This window comes from Scaptodrosophila lebanonensis, unplaced genomic scaffold, assembly GCF_003285725.1.
Source record: "Scaptodrosophila lebanonensis strain 11010-0011.00,11010-0021.00 unplaced genomic scaffold, SlebRS2 tig00000001-arrow-pilon, whole genome shotgun sequence".
Classification (NCBI taxonomy): Eukaryota; Metazoa; Arthropoda; class Insecta; order Diptera; family Drosophilidae; genus Scaptodrosophila; species Scaptodrosophila lebanonensis.
The window spans coordinates 3,074,131-3,097,569 of NW_022060529.1; the positions used below are offsets into that span (position 1 = coordinate 3,074,131).

The window sequence follows — 23,439 nt, forward strand, 5'->3', positions numbered from 1 at the left end:
CTCCACAGTTTCGTGTCTTTTCTGGCAGTGACGAGTTCGTCTTTCGCTTTTACAATCAATCATTACGCTTCAAAGCAATTATAACGTGCGCGTTAAAAAAAATCAAAGCTCTTTCGTATTTAATTATTAACTTATTATTTGTATTTGATCAATTTACGCAACCAGCTTATTAATATCAAGTGCCAGCTGCTGGGTGTACAACCGTCATAGAAGAAAAAAGAAACAAGACGAAGAAGCAGCACCGCAAAGAAAAATTTAAGTCTTCGTGTGGCAACAAAAATAGAAAAAAAAAAAAACTTAAAATTATTGTGTGGCATTAGATAGCTGCAAAATAATCGTTTTTAAATAGAGTGTTAGCAAATTTCCAAGATGGTGCGCTTGAAACATTTTTAATAAATTAATAATATATATATGTATATAAACCAACAAAGTCGTTGCGATTTCTCCGAGAAATATATAGATTTTTTGGTAAGTTTTTTATTTAATCGGTTATTTTTATTTCCATTTGGCGCCTACGTCACACCACAAAATGTTTCTCCATATATGCACATACATTCATACATTTGTATGGGGATGTATACATACATACATATGAGTGTGTTCGTGCGTGGGTGTCGTAAATATTTTCGCACTTCCTTTTTCACACACTTGTTCGTTGTCTTAAGCTGCATTGATTTTCCTATACCCTTTTTTCAAACTACCGGCCGCACGTGCTGGTACCACAAAATCCAATTAGCCGACAATAGCTGTTGTTGTTGTTGTTGTAGTTGTTTTCCCCTATAATCAGCTGTCAACATTTTCCACGCATATTGTTGTGCGTATTCAGGGGTTGTTTTGATCTTGTTATTTGCTGTGGAAAATTCCTACTGCCCAACAAATACAGCCTGCAGGTAGAATTCGAAGTGATTTGATGCCGGCAATAACAAAGCCTGCCGACCTGCAAAGCAACCCAAGGAGCCGATAAGTCGTTGCCAAGCTACTGACACAGAAAACATGACCAGGCAGCAACAACAATAAAATATAAAAAAAAACAGCAGCTACCTTAGATACAATTTGCCGTTGCATGCAGCTTTGAGGCGCAGCTTTTTCTGCAGCTGAGCGAACAACTTGCAGTGGCAAAAGCTTTTCGCATGATTTTTGGCCAAAACATTTATTGATTAATTCTCATTCATTCTGCTTTCAGCCTGCATCCAAACGGGGCCCGCACAATAGCGACAAAAACCAACGAAGTACAAAATTTATTAATTTTTTAAAATATTAAATACCTAATTGATAGCTCTGCATGCAAAATGGCGCGTTTAAGTAATTTGTTGTTTAATTCGACATCGAATTTAAAGACTAAAAAGTTTTTGTTTTAACAAAAACCCAACAAAAACACAACTTGAACACAATCTTATAAGCAATTTCCAATATAATTAACGTAATATTTATACGTGTCGTCCCGCGTAAAGTGTGAAAAAAGTGCAATATTGTAATACATATAGGAGCAATTTTAAAAACAATAAGTAACTTTAAACATTCCGTTGAACTAAACGGGTGCGTCTTCTTCTCATTCGCCGCATCGTTGTTCGCTTTGTGCATTTTGCATTTCTCCGGAACTTTCGAAACGGTTAACTGCCTAATGGCAAGTTCGCTTAACAAGACGAGACACAGGCGCAGATTGGCTGCGATCTCGTTTCTATCGAATATCTCATTAGATGGCACACATCGGGACACAAAATTTGGCGCAACATTTGGCAGTAGCATCTGCAACCAGAACTACCAAACCAACAACAACGCAACGGCAGCGTTGGGATTCGGCGCCGGTGGCTATCATCAGCATTATCAACGTAATCATCAGCAGCGCAGCCAACAGGCGCAGCACCAACAACAACAACAGCAACAGCAGCAGCAACAACAAAACCATCAACAAGCAAATGGCAAATGTGGCGGTGGAGGCGGAGGCGGGGGCGTTGGCAGCGCTGCGCTGTTGCTCTGCAGCGGCGACATCCATATGGGCAGCACTACCGATGGCGGGCTCGATGACTGTGGCGCCTCGGCTGCCGGTGCCAGTGATGGTGATGGGCATTTTAGTGAAATTGAAAATATGGGTCACTACCTGATGAATGTCCAGCCCCACAACGCAAGCGTTGTGCAGGTTGAGAGACGCAACATAAAGCGACCCACCTCGTGTGGTCGCCAGCATCAGCAGCTCCAACAGCCGGCTGTGCCGGGCAGTGGCAATATGAGAAAGCAGCAGCAACAACAGCAGCAGCAACACGCGGCTGGCAGCGGCGGCTCTGGCGCCGAGAGTGGCAGCGATTCGGACAGCGTCAAGATACCGCTCAAGGTGTCCAATTTGGGCAGCGGCGGTGGCGTTGGCGGTGGCAGCAAATTGTTGCCACTTAGAGAACGGTGAGTGATAAACTTGAAATACTTTAAAAACAAATGTTTATTGGTTTACAATTGGTATTCAATTACAAAGAACTCCCGCGTAATTTGAAAAACTACACTTCTTATAAATATATTTGCAAACAGTATTTTTCTCGAACAATACAGAGCCCCTTACACTTGACTTTTTACAAATCGTAATTTAATACAAATTAAAGGCTTGTTTGAAAACGCCATTGAAAAAGACTTTGAAAATGAACACCAAAGCTGTAATATATATGTTTTACAAAAAAATCAGACTATATCAAACGCAATAATATCTTAAGATATCTTCGTATGGCTTCTTAGGAGGCCCCTTTCTAAACTCCTCTTTGAAAAAGTCTTTCAAAAATATCGTTTTGAAAATTTTATTTTGCAACAGAACGGATTGATATAATATTACTTGTCAGAGGTGCAATCACATCTAACCCCTTATACCACTTATATAGCGTGTTTCTCAAAAACAGTGTACCTTTTTCGAAACACTGGAGTACTCATGTAACTATTGTATGTGTTCTCTTATCTTATCTTTCCATTCACCTACTTCTGCTATTACTTAAACGGGTTTTTTTCAAATTAAGTCTAAAAACAATTTTCACAATTGTCTACTACTCATGTCAGATAAATGAAAATTCAGGTCGACAAGGGAGATAATGTTAAAAAAAACTCGAGATTCTGTATATAACCCTTCATTTATTGGAAGCTAGGGCTGCAAAGGGATAGTTTCTCAAAGAATCCGTACCTTTCACCATACCTTACACCATTACTATAGTCTTATAAACGGTTTCTTAATTCCTTCACTGATTCATCTGTTCTCTCTTAATGTTTATTTATAATTTTCCGCCAGCCCTTCAGCTATTGCTGCGAATTCATTTCAAGTATAGTAAGCTCCAAATTCTTGTAAATATTTCAATTTTCCTGAAAGCGTTATGTCAAAATATTTTCGATATTGCCTGATTCATCGCCACCTGGAACCTCTCCGATTGCAGATTGACAGCTCGAATCGCTTTCTGTGTCATTTTCCCCACATATTTTGCATATTTATTTCTATTTATAGAATTTTTCCGATTCAAAGTCTTAATAATTCACACCTCCGAATCATTTGCGTACAAAATTTGGCTTCCATTCAACTAAACTAAGAGCTATATTGGCTAATTGAAAGCTCATAGAATTTATAAAATGTACAAATTTCATTTTAAATTTATGTCGTCGCCAGCACATAATGCTGTACATTCCAATTGACACTCACAAATGAGAACGCCCCGCAACAAAATATTGTTTAATGTCCTAAAAATGGAGTACGTGCACATTAAGGGACCTTTATTAATAGAGAAATGTGTTCACTTACGCAATCAAAATCCAGTCCCTCATTTGGTAAGAAGATCTACATAGAATGCAATTGAATTTGTAAACAATATTCAAAATATATATTTAATTGCAACATAATCAACTTGATTTGTGCAATTGAAGCACTTTTGCTTCCAATTTAAATTTGAATTCTTTAGTGTTTGCTCTTTTGTGTTTATTTTATTTTTTGATCACGTTTTTGACTTGTGCACCGATTATTTCTGGTTTGCTGGCCCGGCTGCTCAACTTTGCTGGCATCTGTCTGAATATATTTCATGCATACATACATATATAGTATACACTGTATATCCATACATGAGTTCGTATGTGGCGCAGTTTAATTGAATTTCATTCAAAAGCAAAGTACAAAAAGAACTAAATTCATGCAAATTGAGTGTTGGCGAGTGTTGTTGTGTCGGGCTCGCAAACTACTTAACAGCTACAGTGTAGCATGTTGTGGGCCATTATTTGTGGCTGTTACATTTGTTTGCGCATCCATCGGCCCCGCACCCCCCTAATAGGTACTGTCACGCACTTAAATGGCTTGTCACTATCATTTTTATGTGATTCGCTTCTTTTTTTTTTTTTTTTTTCAATTACCATCACAAAGGCAATCAGGCGGTGCACAAAAAACAAGAGAGAACGCTATAGCAGCAGCAAAAAGAGGAAGAAGAAGAGCGAACTTGTTGCTGCAGTTTGGGGAGGTTGTACTGGCGAGAATTTGTTTCGCTAATAACTTTTCTTAGAATTGACCGAATTGAATAAAATTTTAAAGAACAGTAGATATTTATTTATAAATTATGTGTGCAAAGTTTGGTTTAGGTAGCATTTGAAATGTGGACGCTATTGACGAAATTCTGTAGCGGGGGAAGGGGGGGAAAATTAAAAAAAAATAAATAAACTCGTCCTTACTCGGATCTAGGATGCCAACTTTGGTTATTCTAGCTTTTATAGTTTCTGAGATCCTCGCGTTCATCCAGACGGACAGACGGACGGACATGTCTAGATCGATTTCTCTCGTCATGCTGATTCAGAATATATATACTTTATGGGGTCGGAGATGCTTCCTTCTGCATGTTACATACTTTGCACAAACCTAATATACCCTTTTTACCCTACGGGTACAGGGTATAAAAAGTACAACTCATGCCTAAAGTTCAGCGTGAATCATCCTACGGCTTTTCATATCTAAGAGAGAGATAGACATGCTATTGTCCAGTCATAAAAATTGGGGTAACCACAACCAAGGCATATTACTATATTTAAAGGTAAACGTGCGTTTTTGGCAAACTCTTGGAAAGCACGCAACAGTTACGCAATGCTCGAGAAACTTTGAAAACGCGCTAAAATCGCATGCAAAACGCCCCCGACTCGCGAGCGCATTGCCATTGAAGAGCATCGTCCCCCGCACCATTTGCAATTCAAATTCTCAAAGCTCAGTTACAACAACAGCACAGCACAGAGCAACGCAGAAAGCTTTCACTCCATGGCCGAAACATCGTTAAAGTTACGTTGAACTCGCCTGCAAATTGTTGTTGTTGTTGTTGTTGTTATTGTAAATGTTGTTGTCATTGCAGCGGTTGTTGCATTCGTCGCGCTTTGACAGACTGACCTTGTTTTGCACATTTTTACAACCACATTGCCGCGGCTCGTTGCACTTGTCGTCACTCGTTTGTGGCAAGTTGGGTGTTGTTTTTGTTGTTGCTGCTTTTGTTTTCTTCGCGATGTCACTCACCTGGGCACCTTGGCCACCTCGGGCTTTTCTTTTGGCATGTCAGCCAGTCGCCGACAGCCGACAGCCGACAACCGGCAGCCTTTAATTGGTGTGCATTTGACACTTTCTGATGGCCGCGCAGGGTACGGAGAGGCGCTATAAATAGCGGCGCTCATCGCTGGGCCTCTAACTGTTCACTGACTGTTAATTTACGTGTAAGTACGAATAGGTATGTACACCTATCTATGCACTATACATGTATATGTATGTATGTGTGAATGTCGCTTGCATTCTAGCTCAACTCATTGTGCAAATGTTTGCGAAATGCAATATTTCACTTGGCACTTGGTCAGCAATGAGTCTGCTTATTATTCTCAGCATTCAGTCCAAAAGTCAATTAAAACAAATATACTATAATTACCAAAAGAAACAGATATAGCTTTCATGCAGACAGTATTTCTATGGATAACATGGAAAGCCTTTATTCTTTTCAAGTCGCTTTCTCCTATTGAAAGCCATTTCATTTGATCGAAACCTAAACCACAATTTCTCTAGTTTCCTTTACATAATTTAGCAGAGATTTGGTCAAAATATGTACTTATGTATGTGCTTGTTCCGGATTTGAATCTGCTGTCTATTCACATTCTTAATTGTAGAAAGAATGTGTGAAGAGTGCGTATAAATCTTTGAAATAGTCGCGCAGACGAGTAGATGAGAACTATTTTCTTAAGACAAAAAACTGTAACTTATCAATTATGTTATGAAAATCTAAATCTACTCATATTTTAATCTTTTAATCAAGCAATTTTTTAAGTAACATTTGTGCGCCTATGGGAACTTCTTACGATCCAAAGATATAACATATAGAATGTATGAACATACATATGTCGGTATGCATTAGAACCTCATAAATAGTTTATATAATAGCACTTATGAATGAAACAATCAGATTTTTATATAAAACGTCAACGAAGCTAAATTCTTAATGGCTCCCAAGAATGACAATTCCCATAGCTGATAAATAAAATCTCTCGTTCCCATTCACCAATCTACTCTCGAATTGCTTACATCATCAAGTATTTTTCAACAATTTGTGAGGCAATAAAGTTTTACCCACAAGGCTTCAATTACAATTGTTTCCGCTGCTCAGCTCCAGCAGCATCGTAGTCGGCGCATTCCAAGCCTCACAAAGTTGCAAAAATAAATAAAGAACAAAAAAACAACAACAGTAGCAGAAAATACTCATAAAATGCCGCTACAATAATGTTTTGTTATGCGAGTCACAGTTTCAACTTCCTGTGGGAAAAGTGTTAGCCTGTTTTCAAAAACAAAAACAAACCAGAATGGAATGCTAGAGTCGGGTGGGCTCATCTTTTAAATACCCTGTGTCCATGGGACTTTTTGTGTGTTTGTGTGCAGTACAGAATTAAGTCAAAGCAGCATCAATAACAACAGATTAAATTTATGGCTTCAACTTAGAATTGACCTATCACGATAAAACATGAATACGGACACGTGACCAATTCAAGTAAAAAATGACTAGAATTATCAATAGTTATTGGGTACTGCATCAGAAAAGAAAAAAACTGGAACTTTATCTAAAATAGAAGAATCTGGATGCCAAGTTTGCTTATTCCAGCACTTATATATTCTGAGATTCTTGCGTTCATACAGCGGACAACGGGATTTTTCTATATTGACGCGTCGCGACACGCGTTTTGTCATACTGATCAAATATTTGCATTGCCTCTTTTTGTATAGGGTGCAAAAATGATATGATGATGCTGCGCATGAGCCAGAAAGCGTAAAAACAAAAGCGATAAAAAGCACAAAATTCCTTCAAAAGACGCTCAAAAATAAGACGCAAAAAGGCACATAGCGTCCCTCAAATTCAAAACAAACTATCGAACACCTTCTGAGCTCATTCATGAGCCTCTGATTATTGTTATTATTTCTCTTTTTTCTGTTTTTCTGTTCTTCTGTTCTACTGTTGTTGTTTTCGGCCACTTTGAAAGTTGTTTTGAAATTTGAGCTTTATCTTGTTGTTGAGTGAGGCACGATTGTTTGTAAGAAGGGTAGCTAGAAGAAATATGGAAAAGGTCGTGAACAAAACAAAAAATTTGATAGCCAAGACAAAATGCCTCTTACTTGTCACAAGCGTAAGCAACTTTTTAGTACACTACAACCAAAGGGTACAGCTGAAAAAATTCAGAGAGCAGTGCAGTTTTGGGTGTTAGTTCATTTATCTTCCACAATTAATTGAAATGTTCTTTTTATTATCATCCCTACGTTTGCTTCTTTTTCTTAACTTTTTTAACTGTTCGTTCTGTTCTTTTGGAATAATGTGACCGAATTAAATGAGTGGAGGAAAGTGTATCGCATTGTCGTGTTCACTCATTTTTGTTGCCTTTGCCTGCCACACTAGAAACTACGTCATGCGTTTTATAATTTGATTTAAGGCTTGGCAGCTTTTCTGTAGCGACCCTCCCCCAGCTGGCTTCAAGGACATTCACGGACGCTTGACAGTGAACTTGAAAAGCTTGTTGTTGTCTGTGAGTTATGCAGCAATCTGGCAACGCCATTGCGAACACGCTTTCTCGCTCACATCCTGCACACACACACACATACGCATACGCATTAATGTCAATGTCAGGGTTGGCCCAAAGCTGAATCAAAACCTGTACCAAAGGCCGGCCTCCCTTCCTTCCCTTCCCTTACCTTCCCTGGCTCTGACCGCCATTTAACTGGGTAACCTTGAAGCCAAGTTATATGCAGTTTTTAGACGACGTAATAAGAACCAGTTTATATGCTGTTGTTATTGCCTGAACACTGTTGTTTGTTTACTACTTGTGTTCTAATCCTTGGCAGCTGTTGCCGGCAAATGCATTTCAAGGCCAGACCACTATATAGTATAATCAGAATGCATTCGCTTCGAGACATAGGGCTGTCATTAATATATGTACATGTTTACATAAATATATCGATGTAGGTGTGCTTGTATGTAAGTAAGTTATTTAGTTAGTTACTTAGTGCTCCTGGGCATATAACGCGTTGTGTATGGAAATCAATATCGACAGAATTGACTACCTACAACAACGATAAACCTATCTTCCGATTGACCCAATAATTGCCAATTATTATTGACCACAGTTTTTTACATGTGTGTTAGCTTCCTATCTACATAGGTGTGTTGGTCCAGTATATCCATATTTATAGCCATGATAAGAAAATTCAATATAGTCATGCCTGTCTGCACGTGTGGGTTTGTAGCTGACATGTATACAGTTTGTCATCAACGCACAGACAAACAGTAAGTAATTAGTTCTGACTGTAATGTAGATGAAATGTGTATGTAGTGATCACATGGGGTTGTGGAAAATTCGAACTCTAAATGGGGAAAACTGTCTTCAAACTTAGTAAAAAGCATCTACATTCATCAACTGATCGACTGAAAGCCTAGTGTTACTCGCTAAACTTCCATAAATCCTTGAATTTAACTTGAAATTAAAAAGTATTGTATTATTATACCATTTTCCAACTTTGTTACTCGATTTTTTACGGCTTTCAACTCAACTCCCAGACTCAAAGAGTGAAACGAAAACTTGTTGGAACCGCTTTGAACCGCTTTGTTTGCCAACGAAATAAAATATAAGACAAAAACAAACATAAACAACGAAACAAAAGCAAAACAACAATTGCAAAAAGCCATCGGGCAATGATAAGAAGAAAATAGCGCTCGCATACTACATTTTTTACTAAACACAATGACGGCCTTAGTCAGCAGGCCTGTATTTTGATTCGGGATGTGGCACAAAGGGGGGCAACGAGCAAACGAATTTGTTTTTCTTCTGGTTGTTGGTCTCTCTCTCTCATTTATTTATAGGGATTTTGCGCAACAAGCTGATAAGGAAACAAGCCACAATAATTCACTATAGATAAATGAACACAAACATATGTACATACTAATACATAGTATGCCATAAAGCGATGGAACACGCCTATTAAGAGTTGCTTCATAAAACCACAGACTTGTGTGCTACTCAAGTGGTTGTGGCGCTTATCTTTATCCATTTACGCACTGCATGTGCATGTATTTATGCAGATGACTTGCTAATATAATCGTGATATATGACCGTCTTGTGCGATAAAATGCTAGGATAACATTTTTATTAAATATTTAAAATCAGTATCTGGAAGCAGGAGAAGCTGTGTACACATGTTAATTATATCAAAATAACTCTTCAAATATTAACATACATACCAAATATGTATTTAATATATACAAAACAGATTAAATACCCCTAACATTTTAATAGCAGTAACTAAATTACACACATTATTCGCAAATATTTCGACAATCTAAATGCCCATTCAAACCCACTCGCCTCAAGACTCAAGTGAAATGATTTACCAGTCCACTGTATGATCTAAGAGTCTGATCTGATAGTCCCTTAGAATGATATAAGATTTTAAATCCTATTGTAAGTCTTACCATGCAATAAGAGAATGTTTCGAGTTTACATACTATGTTTGGATAATGTGGGTTCAGTCGTTTCCGAAATCCAGCTGTTCATCCAAACGGACGTGTATAACGGGCAGATTGATTTGACTCGTCATGCGGCTAAAGATTTTAAAGCCTTTATGGGATCTGAAATACTTTCTCATCCCTGTTACAGACTTTACATAAAATCTAATATACCCTTTTCACCCTTCGAGTACATAACGCCCGACATGGATATATTACGAGAAGAAATTCAAAAACACACACAAACCCCTGAACGCTTTTTCTATGACGTGGTCTTTCGCTTTTCGCTGTTTGTTTTAATAGCAACTAACAACCTTCAATTGAAAGCTCCTATCTATAGTGTACATAACAGCGTAAAAAAACTAAGGTCTGGACTTAATGCGGCTGATTGGTGTAGCGCAGTACTCACATACATACACACTCGTATATACATGTGTACCACTAATAATAAATTGACGCTTCCGCGCGTATTAAATGCCAGCAAAACACCACACAATGGCGCGTTTGAACAAAACTCGTTGCAAACATCGGGGAGGAATAATAAAGTATTATTCAATAAATTATAATAAAATCGATAGAGCGAACTTTAAAAATGTCTAATATATTGACAGATTAATAAATTCAATCGAAATATGCAATCTTCCCAAACACGAAGATTCTATCGAACCACAACAAAAAATAAACCTTAGCTTTGTGTTTAGGAATGTCAATGGAAACGTACAATTCTCCTATGATCTGTACTTCTAGCGAACCACAAGCATGAAAGTAAAGGTGTGGTCGAACATGCAAATAATTTGCGCACAAATGCGTAAAATTTTTAAGCATGTTATGAATATAATGTTCTTTTTATTAAAACCAATAAGAATTTCGTCTACAAAGTGCACTTTTTGGATCTGTAAAATAACCAAAATTTGGTCGGAAATTATTATGTCTGACCATACCTACCATACTTTATATCTTTAAAACTCCGTAAAATTGATTTAAAACATTTTGCATCTATTTGAGAGAAACTTTCACATTTTTTAAGTGTTGATTAAATTTTTGAATAAACTAATTTAATCCACTGTGCGCTGGAAGCAAAAGTATCGGCGTATTCTTGCGCTTTTCCTTTTGTGCTGTTCATTTGTTTACAACCAAAATTGTATTTTTTTTTTTTTTTGCTAACATTATGGCTTAACGATTTGTGCCGCTTCAGACCGTTTACAGTGACTGTCAGTATGTTTATTTCCTATTTTATTTGGGGTTTGCTTATCAACAAATATATATTGTGCAATAAAACCATACATGAGTATCTCAGGTCTGTTTAGGATTTTTTTTGTAAATATACTTGTATATAATTGCACGTACTTGCTGTCACAATGTGCGTCATCAATCAGATAGGTATACATAGTATGTACTTGTACATACTTCAAAAGATTAAGGTGTTTTGTGCGTTTTGCTCGCGTTTCTTGCAGCTTGACAGTTAACCATATAATTTTTTGTGCCAATTGGTTTTCACCGGTTACTAAACGTGTTTAACTTTATTGGCAAGTTGCTGCTTTTTTTTGTAGGTAGCAGCTTTTTGTTTAAATAAACGCTTTTATGTGCGTATGTACGCATGTGTGTATATTTTATTAAACCATCGAATATGTACATTCATGAATTTTCGCTTGCTCAGTGAGCTCATTTTATTGCCTGAACAGACAACTTGTTTATACTATCCCTACTAAAACAAGAGAGAACGCTACAGTCGAGCAAGCCCGACAGTGTAATACCCTGTACCCAGGTAAACTTCCGTCACTGAGTTATATGCGCCCATAGCAGCAGCAAAAAGAGGAAGAAGAAGAGCGAACTTGTTGCTGCAGTTTGGTGGGGTTGTACTGGCGAGAATTTGTTTCGCTAATAACTTTTCTTAGAATTGACCGAATTGAATAAAATTTTGAACAACAGTAGACAATTATATATAAATTATGTGTGCAAAGTTTGGTTTAGGTAGCATTTGAAATGTGGACGCTATTGACGAAATTCTGCAGCGGGGGAAGGGGGGGGAAATTAAAAAAAAAAAATAAACTCGTCCTTACTCGGACTTAGGAGAATCTGGATGCCAACTTTCGTTATTCTAGCTTTTATAGTTTCTGAGATCCTCGCGTTCATCCAGACGGACAGACGGACGGACAGACGGACGGACATGTCTAGATCGATTTCTCTCATCATGCTGATCAAGAATATATATACTTTATGGGGTCGGAGATGCTTCCTTCTGTATGTTACATACTTTGCACAAACCTAATATACCCTTTTTACCCTACGGGTACAGGGTATAAAAATATATATATACAATATATATACATATATATGTATACAACTACAACTGTCGCAATCTTTTGGACGTTCTTAGTAAACATACTGAGCATCTAATAGCCATATCGAATCGGATTAAAGACAAATTCGATGTTTCGCTGACTTAAGGAAACCGTTTGCGATGTCCTGACACAGTTTAAATTTTCTCTCGTTCTTAAGTAGATCAGCATATACTTATTTCAAAAAAAAAAAAGCAACCTCATTCTGCTCTCATACATCAGTTTCTTGTTAAACCGTGTTTCCAATGATATTTGCTTTAAGATCTCCCAAACATTTCAAAATATGCAAGTAGAACCCATTCTGGTTATCATAACAAATATTTGCTTCGAAAGTAGGCAAATATTGTGCCCAGACGAACTTCAGACCTCCGTCTCTTACTCTTTGTTGAACGTAACATGTTTCGCAATCACAGAACTTAAAGAAAGGTAATCAACAAGCTAAATACATATGTATCTATACTACTGTGCACAAGTTTGACGTAAATATGAAAAACCTTTTTTTTAAGTTGATAGCACTTTCACTGCACGCTGTATCAAATTTCTATTCCGTTTTCTTCATTGCTTACATATATGGGCTTGTGTTTTATTCCATTGTCCGGAAGAAGTTCGGTTAAAAAAATGTATTTTTGCAGCCAAAACGTAAGGAATTTTGCAAAAAAACAAAAAATTTTAAATTGCATACCATTTTCAAAGAGGGTTGTGAGATCGTTGCAAACGAACCACATCCAAATCGACTAATAACATTAACTTATAAACACTACAAACACCAAACACAACAAGAACTATAGTTATTATTGGATATATCAACACCAATTTAAGAGAACTTTTGTGCCATTTTGCTGAAAAAAAGGCATAGTATATATTGCTCGCCTAATTTAACCTGAATTGAAAAGCCCACTTCAGGGACATTGTTTTGATACGATTGAAGAGAGATTCAATCCAACTTGAAAAAGGTACTGAGGGCCATTCCAGAAAAGAAAATTTGGACTGATTCGGGGATTGGAAAACCCGTTGGCATATGTGCATTGCATCCGGGATTGTTTTAAATTCAATCAAATAATTATCAAAAAATAAATACAAGTTGTGAAAGTTATAATGAATAGTACGGGTCATACTTATTTGTATACAGTAGGGGTGCGAAGCTAACGCCTCTTCAAATAATAATTGTCATCTATTGAGATATTGTCCCCAGGTTATATCTCAATAGTGTATTGCTTGCGTTAAGCGATGCTTTCTTTCAGGAACATACTATATATTCCACAGCGCCTATGTATTTTTAGCTCGTTATAACGCACACATGTTGGAATTTCCAATCGCTCTACAGATGGCAATACGAATACGATGGCACGTGATGCATAGTTTATTTTTAAAGAGGCCTATTTAATATAATTGAAAAGCAATTGTGCGCAAGAACCAGCTCCAACTGATAGCACATAAATATAGAATATATATATATATACAAGTATATGTAGTATTAAACAACAAGACAAAGCATATTGATAAGAATTAATTGACCCCGTCAAGTCAAGTCAAGTGTGCTGATTGGGGGGCGCTGGCATACAAAGCAATTAAACCAATAGCTATGGGACTGAAATGGACGTCAATTGAATAGATTTCAACTGACTACCATTTACTAAATATTTTCATATATCTCGAGCATGTTTTATTTGCATGTGTGTGTGTTTGTGTAGAGATGTGAAAAGCAAATTGATACAAGTTTTTAGTATCACTTAATCAAATATTTGTTACCTGATAAGCAGACAGAACAAGTCTAGAGGGCAGACTGCTGCTCATCCAATTTGGGCAGTTAACAACTGGGCCAGAGGCTTTAATTACAATCTTAAATAGACACAGTAGAGTGCAAATTGATTTTTAAAAAATTGTTTGTACAGCTGTCGCATTAACAGCTAAACAAGAAAATAAATGATAAAAACAAAAGGCACGTGACCGACTCACTGACGATGAAAGGTACTAGTACATAGTATATGTAAATGAGGGGAAAATGGGTCAATCTGATTTGCAACAACTTTAAGCTGCTTAAAAATTGTAACAACTTAAACATCGAAAGCTGGCGAATTCTAGGTGTTCATCCAGACAGACGGACATGGCTATATCGATTCGTCTCATCATGCTGATTAAGAATAAATGCATAGACTTTTTTTCTTGTTCTTAATAAACTCATCCACGGTTCTACCACCATGTATCAAATATTTGAGAAATTAATCTCTGATTTGATCATATTAATATATTTTAAGTTAAATTAAAATTCTTAGAAACAATAAGAGGCTCCATTTAAGTTAATAAAGGTATGCTAATGGTTAAACCAATTTTCCATGCACTTGTTATAGGACCCGGCCGGAAATTCGCGGAAGGCACTAAAGAATATCCCCCTTTTCATGTCCTAAATCGACTCATGACGCGACACAGAGAAATTACATATTCAAATCTTGCGAATACTTTTAATTGTTTCCTAAAATATCAACGAAAGACGCTGCTATCTCTCTAATGCCAACACCTCGATTTTCGAGCACAATTTCCTACACTCTTCCGGCATTATCGTCGTTAGCAGAGGTTGTAAGGGTGAGGCAACAAAATTTCAAGCAAACTTGTCTGTAACTTTTGCATCGTAAACAAATAGCTGTCAACACACACACTACTAATTAGCATATCCTCCTAAAACTTTAAACAAATGTGACCATTGCGGGTAAAATTTTATAAGTCCAATCTTATAAACTAGTAAAGAAAGGGAGAAATATACATACATACATACCTCACAACTTGTTTTACTTGTATTTTACAAGTTATTGACTTGCCCTCGCACATACATAAGTACATGTATGAATATGAATATATGTACATATGTATGCATAAATAAAATATTCCAAAGCGATCATACTATATGCCGATATTTCCAAACGTCTGATCCAATGTTTATAGACGCAGATGTTATGATTTTGAAATTGCATTTTTGCGTAAACATCTGAAGTAGAGTTGGGCACGGGCCGTGTTTTTTGTCGTGGCACTTCGTGCCACGCGTGGGCCCGCGTGTTCGTGTTGTAAATTCCGATTTCGTGCGTGGCCGTGCGTGTTCGTGTTGAGCCAAAAAGGCACGACAAAACACGCACGAGGAAACACGAAAGAACACTAAAATCAGAAAACGAAGCAGCCAATAGTCAACACGACTTTTCTGAATTTTTGGACACTAATAATTCAAAAACAAAATTAAATTGGACAGGTCAAGAATGGATATTGAAATAGATGACTATATAAGTAGTGTAGTTGATCCAGGAATTTGTGTGCTAACATTCTGGAAAAAACAACAAATGTAAAATGCTACGGCAATTATCAAGGCATATACTCAATATCCCTGTCAGCTCTGCAACAAGCGAACGAGTTTTTTCCACTTCTGGACATATTTTAAATGAGCGACGTACTCGGCTTCTTAGCTCAAATATTGATAAGATAATCTTTCTGAATAAAAATTTGTAATGTTTATATATATATATATATATTTTTTTTTAATTTTTATATTTAATATATAAAAAGTTCGTGTTGGGCCGTGTTGGGCCGTGTTGGGCCGTGTTAAGAAAAATTTTCGTCGTGCGTGCGCGTGCGTGTTTCTAAAAGTTAATTTCGTGGCCGTGTCGTGTCGGGCCGAAAATAGCCGGCCCGTGCCCATCTCTAATCTGAAGCGTGCTTCTTCAATAATTCGGCTGTAAAAGAATGCGTAAAAAATTTAAATATTGTTTGTTTAAGAAACAGGCGCGCAGCTTGCGGCAAACTGGCGATCAACAAAAAAAAAAAAAGAAGAAAGAAACACACTATCGCATACCAACACACACACACTAGCTGCACTTGTCAGCATTGCAGCACCCCTCTGCCTTCCGGACTACTCTTCCCTCTCCCTTGCACATGCGTGATATCATACTCTTATCACACTTTGTTATTAGGCCTACACACGCAAACACAAATAAACAGGTATACATACATACACACGCACACATATTCATTAGTGGCTTAATAAATTACAGCATAGCAGCAACAACACAAATTTTTCGGTGCGTGCCGTAACAAAGTGTAACAACAACAATAATAACAACAACAGCAAGACAACCTTGGGCCTCCTTAGTCGTCGCTTCTTCTTCGCATTACATTTCTTCAGTTCAGCCAGCGCGTCTGTTACAAAAATGTAAATGATGGTATTTTATTTGGCTGTCGCGGCCTCTTGCACTTTACAAATGTTTTTTTAGGTTTCTTCGATTTGTTTATTTGTTGCTCTCTTCTTCTTTTTGGAATTCTGTTGCCCTTTGCTGGGCGCCTGTTAGAATACTCCAACTAATTAACGGGTTATGACAGGTTGACGAAGGCAGGCAGGCGTTCATCATATTTATGTCTACTATATATTTATGTATGTATGTATGTACATATGTATATTTAATACGGTATCAGCAATGTGGGGCTTGCCTAATTAATGCACAGGTTCGTGGGCCGCCCACCCGCTCTCCAAGCGAAGTAGCGCCTTCTCACGCACTGGCAAGGCAGCACGTGATTTACCGTTAATTATGGAGCTTCAAGCTTCTTCAAGTTTACTTGTAACCTCGACCTAGACCAATTATCTCAAGGTAATTTATTAGGCGCACAGAGTCGTTGACGAACTGCGTAGCCTAGCCCAGAGTGGAGCCAAACTAATGTTTGCCCTTCACGCACACAAATATTTGACACAAACACACTCGCACACGCACACATGCACTCATATACATACATACAAACATACATGTACATACATATGTTTGTATATCAAGTGTGTATAGGTTTTCCAAAAATACCGAAAAGCAATAGAGAATTCAAGAGCACGTCGTTGCTTTGATAAGCAACAGCAGCGTCAACGTAGATCGCTGCATTCTGTCTTTTGTTGTTGTTTCCCGTGTTGTTGTTGTTGCTTCAACTGCTGTTAAGTGAGCAACTGTTAACAGTAAGACTGTTCGTTGACTGCACTTTGCTGTTTGCCTGTGAAAATATCGATCGGTACGGAAGGGGTGTGTGCACCTACCTCACTCTTCAACTCTGTGTCTCTCTCTCCCTCTCTCTCTCTTGTTTTCTCTGTCTCAGTCTCTATCTAGCCTTGCATGGGTCAGTGTTTTTCAGTGCCATTGAAACTGAATTATAAATAGCATATGTGTGTATATACATTCAAATATACATACATACATACATACATATGTTGTGTGGTACCTACACACATGTACATATGTACATACATATGTATGTACACACATATCTATGAATTAGTTGCCGCATTTTTTTTGAAGCGTGTTCACAACTTGAAAAAAAATTCATATAATCGAAAATCGCCTTCAAGGTCCCTATTATGTTTTATGTAATATACTTGTTGCTTATTTTGAGCGCCTGTTGCGCTTAGATCGTTTTTGAAGACAATGTGTTCTAGGAAAAAAAACCCAAAAACAAACAACAAAAAAACTCTTGAAAACCAACATTTTACATACATACATATGTATGTATCAACAAGGCAGTGGAATCGAAAGATCTGATTTATACAACAATGAGAAACCAAGAACCGAACCCTGTTGTACATTATATGTATATGTATTTCTATTTATATATTCCTATTTGGAATTTAACACTCAATTATTTTGTTTAATTGTATTCACTTGTTCAAAAACCGAAACAATTCTAAAAAACGAACCATCGTTTAATGTGTTATGTATTACGAATATAGAACCTGAGACGCTTTTCTGCCAAAAAATTAATAATAGATTTATGTATATCCTAAATGGTGTGGATTTTCACTGGCCGTGTAGAACATTTAATCAAAGTTTGGCAAGGATTCCAAACATTTCGATTCAGATCTACTAGATTTATAAAAAATTTAGAGTTCTCTGTTTTTAAATATTGGGCAATATTATATCTCTCATGTCAATACAAGATAATGCAAGTAAGCACTAAACATGTATTATTCACTCCTAAAAAGAATGATGTGCCTAGAAGACCTGTTCGGTAATATTCTGTTTATTATAAATATTGAGTCAATGATTGACAAGTTCTGCGATGTATTGTAAAGACCCATCTTTTGTTCTCTTTCAGAACCTTCAGCAATGGAGCGAGTGAAGCGGTTACTCAGAGTTTGCAACCGGAGCGACGTGCGCGTTTAAATACCGCACCGGGCATGCGTCATATGGCGGCGGCGGTAACCACCACAGCTCCGCTGGGTGGGGGCACCAGCCTGAAGCGCACTTACCAGATTCTGAGCGGTTCGAGTGCGAGTCACATTACCGATGACAGCAGTACAGAGAGTTTAGCGCCCGTTAGCACCTTTGGGGGCAGTTTTCGCAACAGCCTCAACAAATCGGTGCAGATAAGTGATTCACGCTATGTGGGTCAACGGCCATCGACAGCGGGATTGCAAGGACAACGCGAGGGACGCGTGGTGCTGGTGTCGCGTAAAGTGCCGTTCTTTATCTTCTCCGCATTGCCTTATTGCAAAGGCAAGAATGGACGGTGAGCTTTTATTTTTATACTCGTAGATAAGTGCAATAAACCCACCTCTTAACCACACCTTATTTTTTGTTTCCAGTGGCGAATTTCGTAAGGAGGATCGTCGACGACGTAATACCTCCACTTCACGTCCACTGTCCTCCATAAATGATGCACCCTTTGATCCCTTTGATTTGCTGGGCATACAAAAGGCAGAGAGCGGTCAGGTTAGTTTAACAATGCACCTTTTTCCGTAGTTTTTTTTATTGTTTATGTTTGTTTTTCAGGATATATCCTATGGACATCTGTTGATACCATCACGACCGTATGAGAAGGACCGGAAGAAGCATGGCAATGCATCGGCAAATCCTTCCGTTTTTGATAATCAAATAGAAATAACAAGCACAGCAGCGCTTAAAAATCATGGCATAGCCAGGTTGGTCCAATTTCCTATGCAGTGCTGAATAGGTCTAGGGTTCAACTAAATTTAGGACCTAGAAAGCGCGCACACCCCACACAACACACATCAACAGTCCCATTGTCATACACATAATTACATACATCCATGGCTCATGCTCATGCTGATACATGAACCGCATTTTCCACACATGGCCCTACCCGAGAATCTAACTGTAACAAAAGCAACCAACCCCCTCTTACCTGTCGTATTTTGTACTTTGCTCCGAACCCTTTGGGATGAGATTGCAAGTAAAAGATATCCCTTTATGTTCTATCCAACAATTGGGAACCGGAGGTCTGACAAATTCTGGTTACTTAAGGATTCAGGGTTGGGAGTTGTCTAATTAGAATCACCATAATCTGAAAGTTTCGAGATGGTTAGTTGGTCTTTCTTGCAAACAAAAGACGTCTGAGTTCATAGTTTGAGGACTTTATAATCATCTCATACTTCCTCTAATATATTGAGAACTTCTTCAGATCTTCAAATGATTCTCCTTAGTTCTACAGCTGATCTTAGTTGAAGACGTCTGAGTTAATCGTTTGAGGACTTTGTTATCATCCCGTACTTTCTCTAACATATTGAGAACTTCTTCAGATCTTCAAATGATTCTCCTTAGTTCTACAGCTGATCTTAGTTGAAGACGTCTGAGTTAATAGTTTGAGGACTTTGTTATCATGCCATACTTTCTCTAACATAATGAGAACACAGTTCTTCAACGGTCCTTAGTTGAAGACGTCTGAGTTAGTGGTTTTGTGGACTTTATGATCGTCCAATACTTTCGCTTATATAATGAAAACTTTTTAGAATCTTCAAAAGCAGTATTTCAGAACCAGGCCACTTTTGGTCGATTGTTATTAACTCCTGGCCTTTAAAGCCGTTGTTAATGGTTTGTTATAAACCCACCTTGACTATCAAAATAAAAGAAAAGAACATTGCTTACATAACAACAGCAGTGTTTAAATAAGTATAACAATTTTGTTAAATTATTTTAATTGCGTGTTGGCTTTTTTCGTAACTCTATATTTCCACATCAGCAACATTGTTTTTAGTGCCTAAGCACGAGCTAAAGAATTTTCAAGCTCATCAACAAATGCGTTGCCCAAATAATAGCTTCAACATATGGAAGCTTACTTAGTCATCAGCAGAAATGGGGGCTCGTATAAGCTTTGTTGCTGTTGTTATTGTTAATGACCACATGATATGTTTTTCGAATTTGGTTACCGACTGACGCAGCAAATATTGTATTTATATAATAGTTATACATATGTCAGCATTGTAATCGAACACTGAAGTAGCCACCGGACCCCCTAACCACTTCCCATGCCTCCTTCCATAAATATATGTACCGTAAACACAGAGTATCGCAAACATTTTATACCATTAACTTATTGCTAATCATAACGCTTTGCACTACTTCGTTTCAGCACAAAAACCATAACCAAACGTCAAGGCAAATGGTAAATTTTTGAAGCAGCTAATAAAAATATAAAGACAAGGTTAACTGCATCTGTCTCAGCTGCCATTAAATGGCGACCTCGTTGAGATCGGAGCCGTTAACAAGCCTAGCTTTCAAGTAGTCGAAAAATCCAGCCACTAACAAAACTCACTCTCCACTTACATTCTACACCCAACCACCCACAATATGCCAGAACAAACAAATATCGATACAGAAACGCTTCCACTAACCACAATTCACAACTTATTACTTGTATATATCTGTACCTATCACGCTTTGCTTTCTTCTTCACTATACTTGTATTACTATATGTACTTATATATTTGAACAACAACTTATTCTAACGCCATGCTAATCACTTCGCAGGTGCTTCACCTATGAGAATAACAATCGTAACAGCGCGGCCAGTCCAACGCCCGACATGAAGCTGGATATGGACATAGAGAGCATAATACTGGGCGGTGATACGGCGCGTGGATTGCCGGTAAGCAAATCAAAAGACTGACAAGTTTTTGAAGAAAAATATCACAATAATATATCACTAAATATAACTAAATAATTAAAATAAATGAAAAAAGAATCAAATACATTCTTCAGCAGCTAGTCCTGCTTTTTTTTTAAATCAACTCAATTTAGATTCGAGTATTGTTAACCGAGCGAATTGAAATATATTATATATACTTATATTCATAATTAAAATTTTCAAGTCTGAAATCGAAGATGTTTTTGTATACTAATCACCGAAATAATACACCTCCTAGATAGCCAAAACTATTATATTTAAGAGAGAATGTTACTACTAAGTAGATGGTTTTCCATCTCTCTAAACTTTTCTGCTGAAAAATATTCATACAAGTAATTAAAAATATAATGTCTGAATTCGGAAACATTTTAAAACATTGAAATAACACTTCCTGAAAAGAATGTACTAAGTAGATGGTTTTCAAACTTCTAAAAACTTTTCCTGCTGATCTTTCGAATCGTTAGGTAGGTACATTTTAAAAACATATATAAATATTTGAATTAGCCTTAGTTCTATAGTAGTAAGGGCTTACATACGCGTACACTATATAATTATCCCAAGATTGATTTCTAATTAATTGCCTATCTTTGCAGTATCAACATTATTCGGCAAGTATTTTGGACGATCCGGAGCTTATTGCTGGCAAGCATCGTACACTTTTAACATTCACCTCGTACATGACATCCGTCATAGATTACGTGCGCCCATCTGATTTGAAGAAGGAGCTCAACGATAAGTTTCGCGAGAAATTTCCACACATACAGCTAACGCTGAGCAAGCTCAGAAGGTAAAGTGCTATTGGATCTATAATGTCGGACAATCTATAACTAAAATAAATTATTTTCTATTTTTGTTTGTGTGCAGCATTAAGCGGGAAATGCGCCGCATTAACAAACTAGACTCGCGCATTGATTTGGTTACCATATCGCAGGCCTATGTCTACTTCGAGAAGCTAATTCTGGCCAATCTGATAAATAAGAATAATCGCAAGTTGTGCGCCGGCGCCTGTCTGCTGCTCAGTGCCAAGATGAACGACGTGAAGGGTGATGCGCTCAAGAGCCTCATCGAGAAGACGGAGAGCGTGTTCCGACTGAATCGGAAGGAGCTCATCTCATCGGAATTCGCCGTGTTGGTTGCCCTCGAGTTCAGCCTCCATGTGCCCATGCATGAGGTGTTGCCACACTATCAGCGTTTGCTCTACGAATCCTAGAATTGGCCCAAGCGCTGTGCCGAAAAGCGTTTGACGGCAGCAGCGCAGGCGGTGGCCTTGGCAGCGGCGCAGGCGGCAACAACAACACGCCATCATTTGCGTCGCAAGGGCAGCAGAAAGTAGGAGAGGAAATTCCCTTTTCCATTGCATACTTTTGGGATGATAGTAGATTGTACTACCTTGGCTTGTTCCTGGTGCTCAAAAGTATGCAACAATATTTTGTTTATTTTGCACGTGTCACCGTTACGGCTTTGACGGACCATGAGTATGATAATAATATTAATAATAATACCTATATATGAATTACATATTAGATATATTTAGTAAGTAAACTAAGTTTTGCTATCTGCTTAGTAGTTTCTACGAAATTTGACAATTTTTAACGCTCCCAATCCTGGTAGTAGGTTCCCCTATATAGCCACATAAGTGTTTATGTTTCATCATGTTCTATACTTACCATTTTTTTTGTCGGTTTTTTGTTATAAACATTTATAAAATGAATAAAAATGTAAACAAATCATACATACTCGTATACTGAAAGCCATTCGAGCGTATAATTTATGCGGCAACCAAATGGGTCTAAGCACATAATAGGGCGCTGATAAGCCAGTCGCGGACCGCCAATGGACACAGTTGGAGGCCAATGCAATGACAACAGCAACAACAACTATGAACCCACTAACAGCGGTTGTACGTGAAAATATTCAAATTTGAACCCGACCAGTGCCCAACTGGAACCAAACGATCTCTGCTGCTTACTATTGCTGCGAGCCGTGCGCCGAAAGCTAACTAATCCGCCCCAACTGGCGCCATCCGAGTTTTTCTCGACGAAAATCTATGCGAGTGGGAACCCCAACAAACATTTGAACACTTCACAATCAATTGGATGGGGCCCATCAATCAAAAATCAATAAATAACATGCGATCGATTATTTGTCAGAGTAACAGGCCCTCAGCACGCCCA

The 23,439-nt window shown here is 37.8% G+C and overlaps 1 protein-coding gene across 3 annotated transcripts; it reads left to right on the forward strand.

Moving 5' to 3' along the window:
• Positions 1-79: 79 nt before the first annotated feature.
• Positions 80-23,015, forward strand: LOC115621081 (CDK5 and ABL1 enzyme substrate 1). 3 transcript variants are annotated; one of them, XM_030514615.1, is made up of 9 exons: positions 80-468; positions 1,184-2,394; positions 18,437-18,850; positions 18,927-19,053; positions 19,114-19,262; positions 20,711-20,743; positions 21,109-21,226; positions 21,859-22,052; positions 22,130-23,015. In XM_030514615.1, exons 2-9 carry the CDS (start codon positions 1,622-1,624, stop codon positions 22,473-22,475), a joined length of 2,154 nt encoding a protein of 717 aa, XP_030370475.1. In that variant the 5' UTR covers positions 80-468; positions 1,184-1,621; the 3' UTR covers positions 22,476-23,015. The 3 variants fall into 3 exon arrangements, with proteins under 3 accessions (XP_030370475.1, XP_030370483.1, XP_030370492.1); XM_030514623.1 differs by lacking the exon at positions 20,711-20,743 and having other exon boundaries at positions 81-468; XM_030514632.1 differs by lacking the exons at positions 80-468; positions 1,184-2,394 and adding an exon at positions 18,258-18,349.
• The last annotated feature ends 424 nt before the right edge of the window (positions 23,016-23,439 follow it).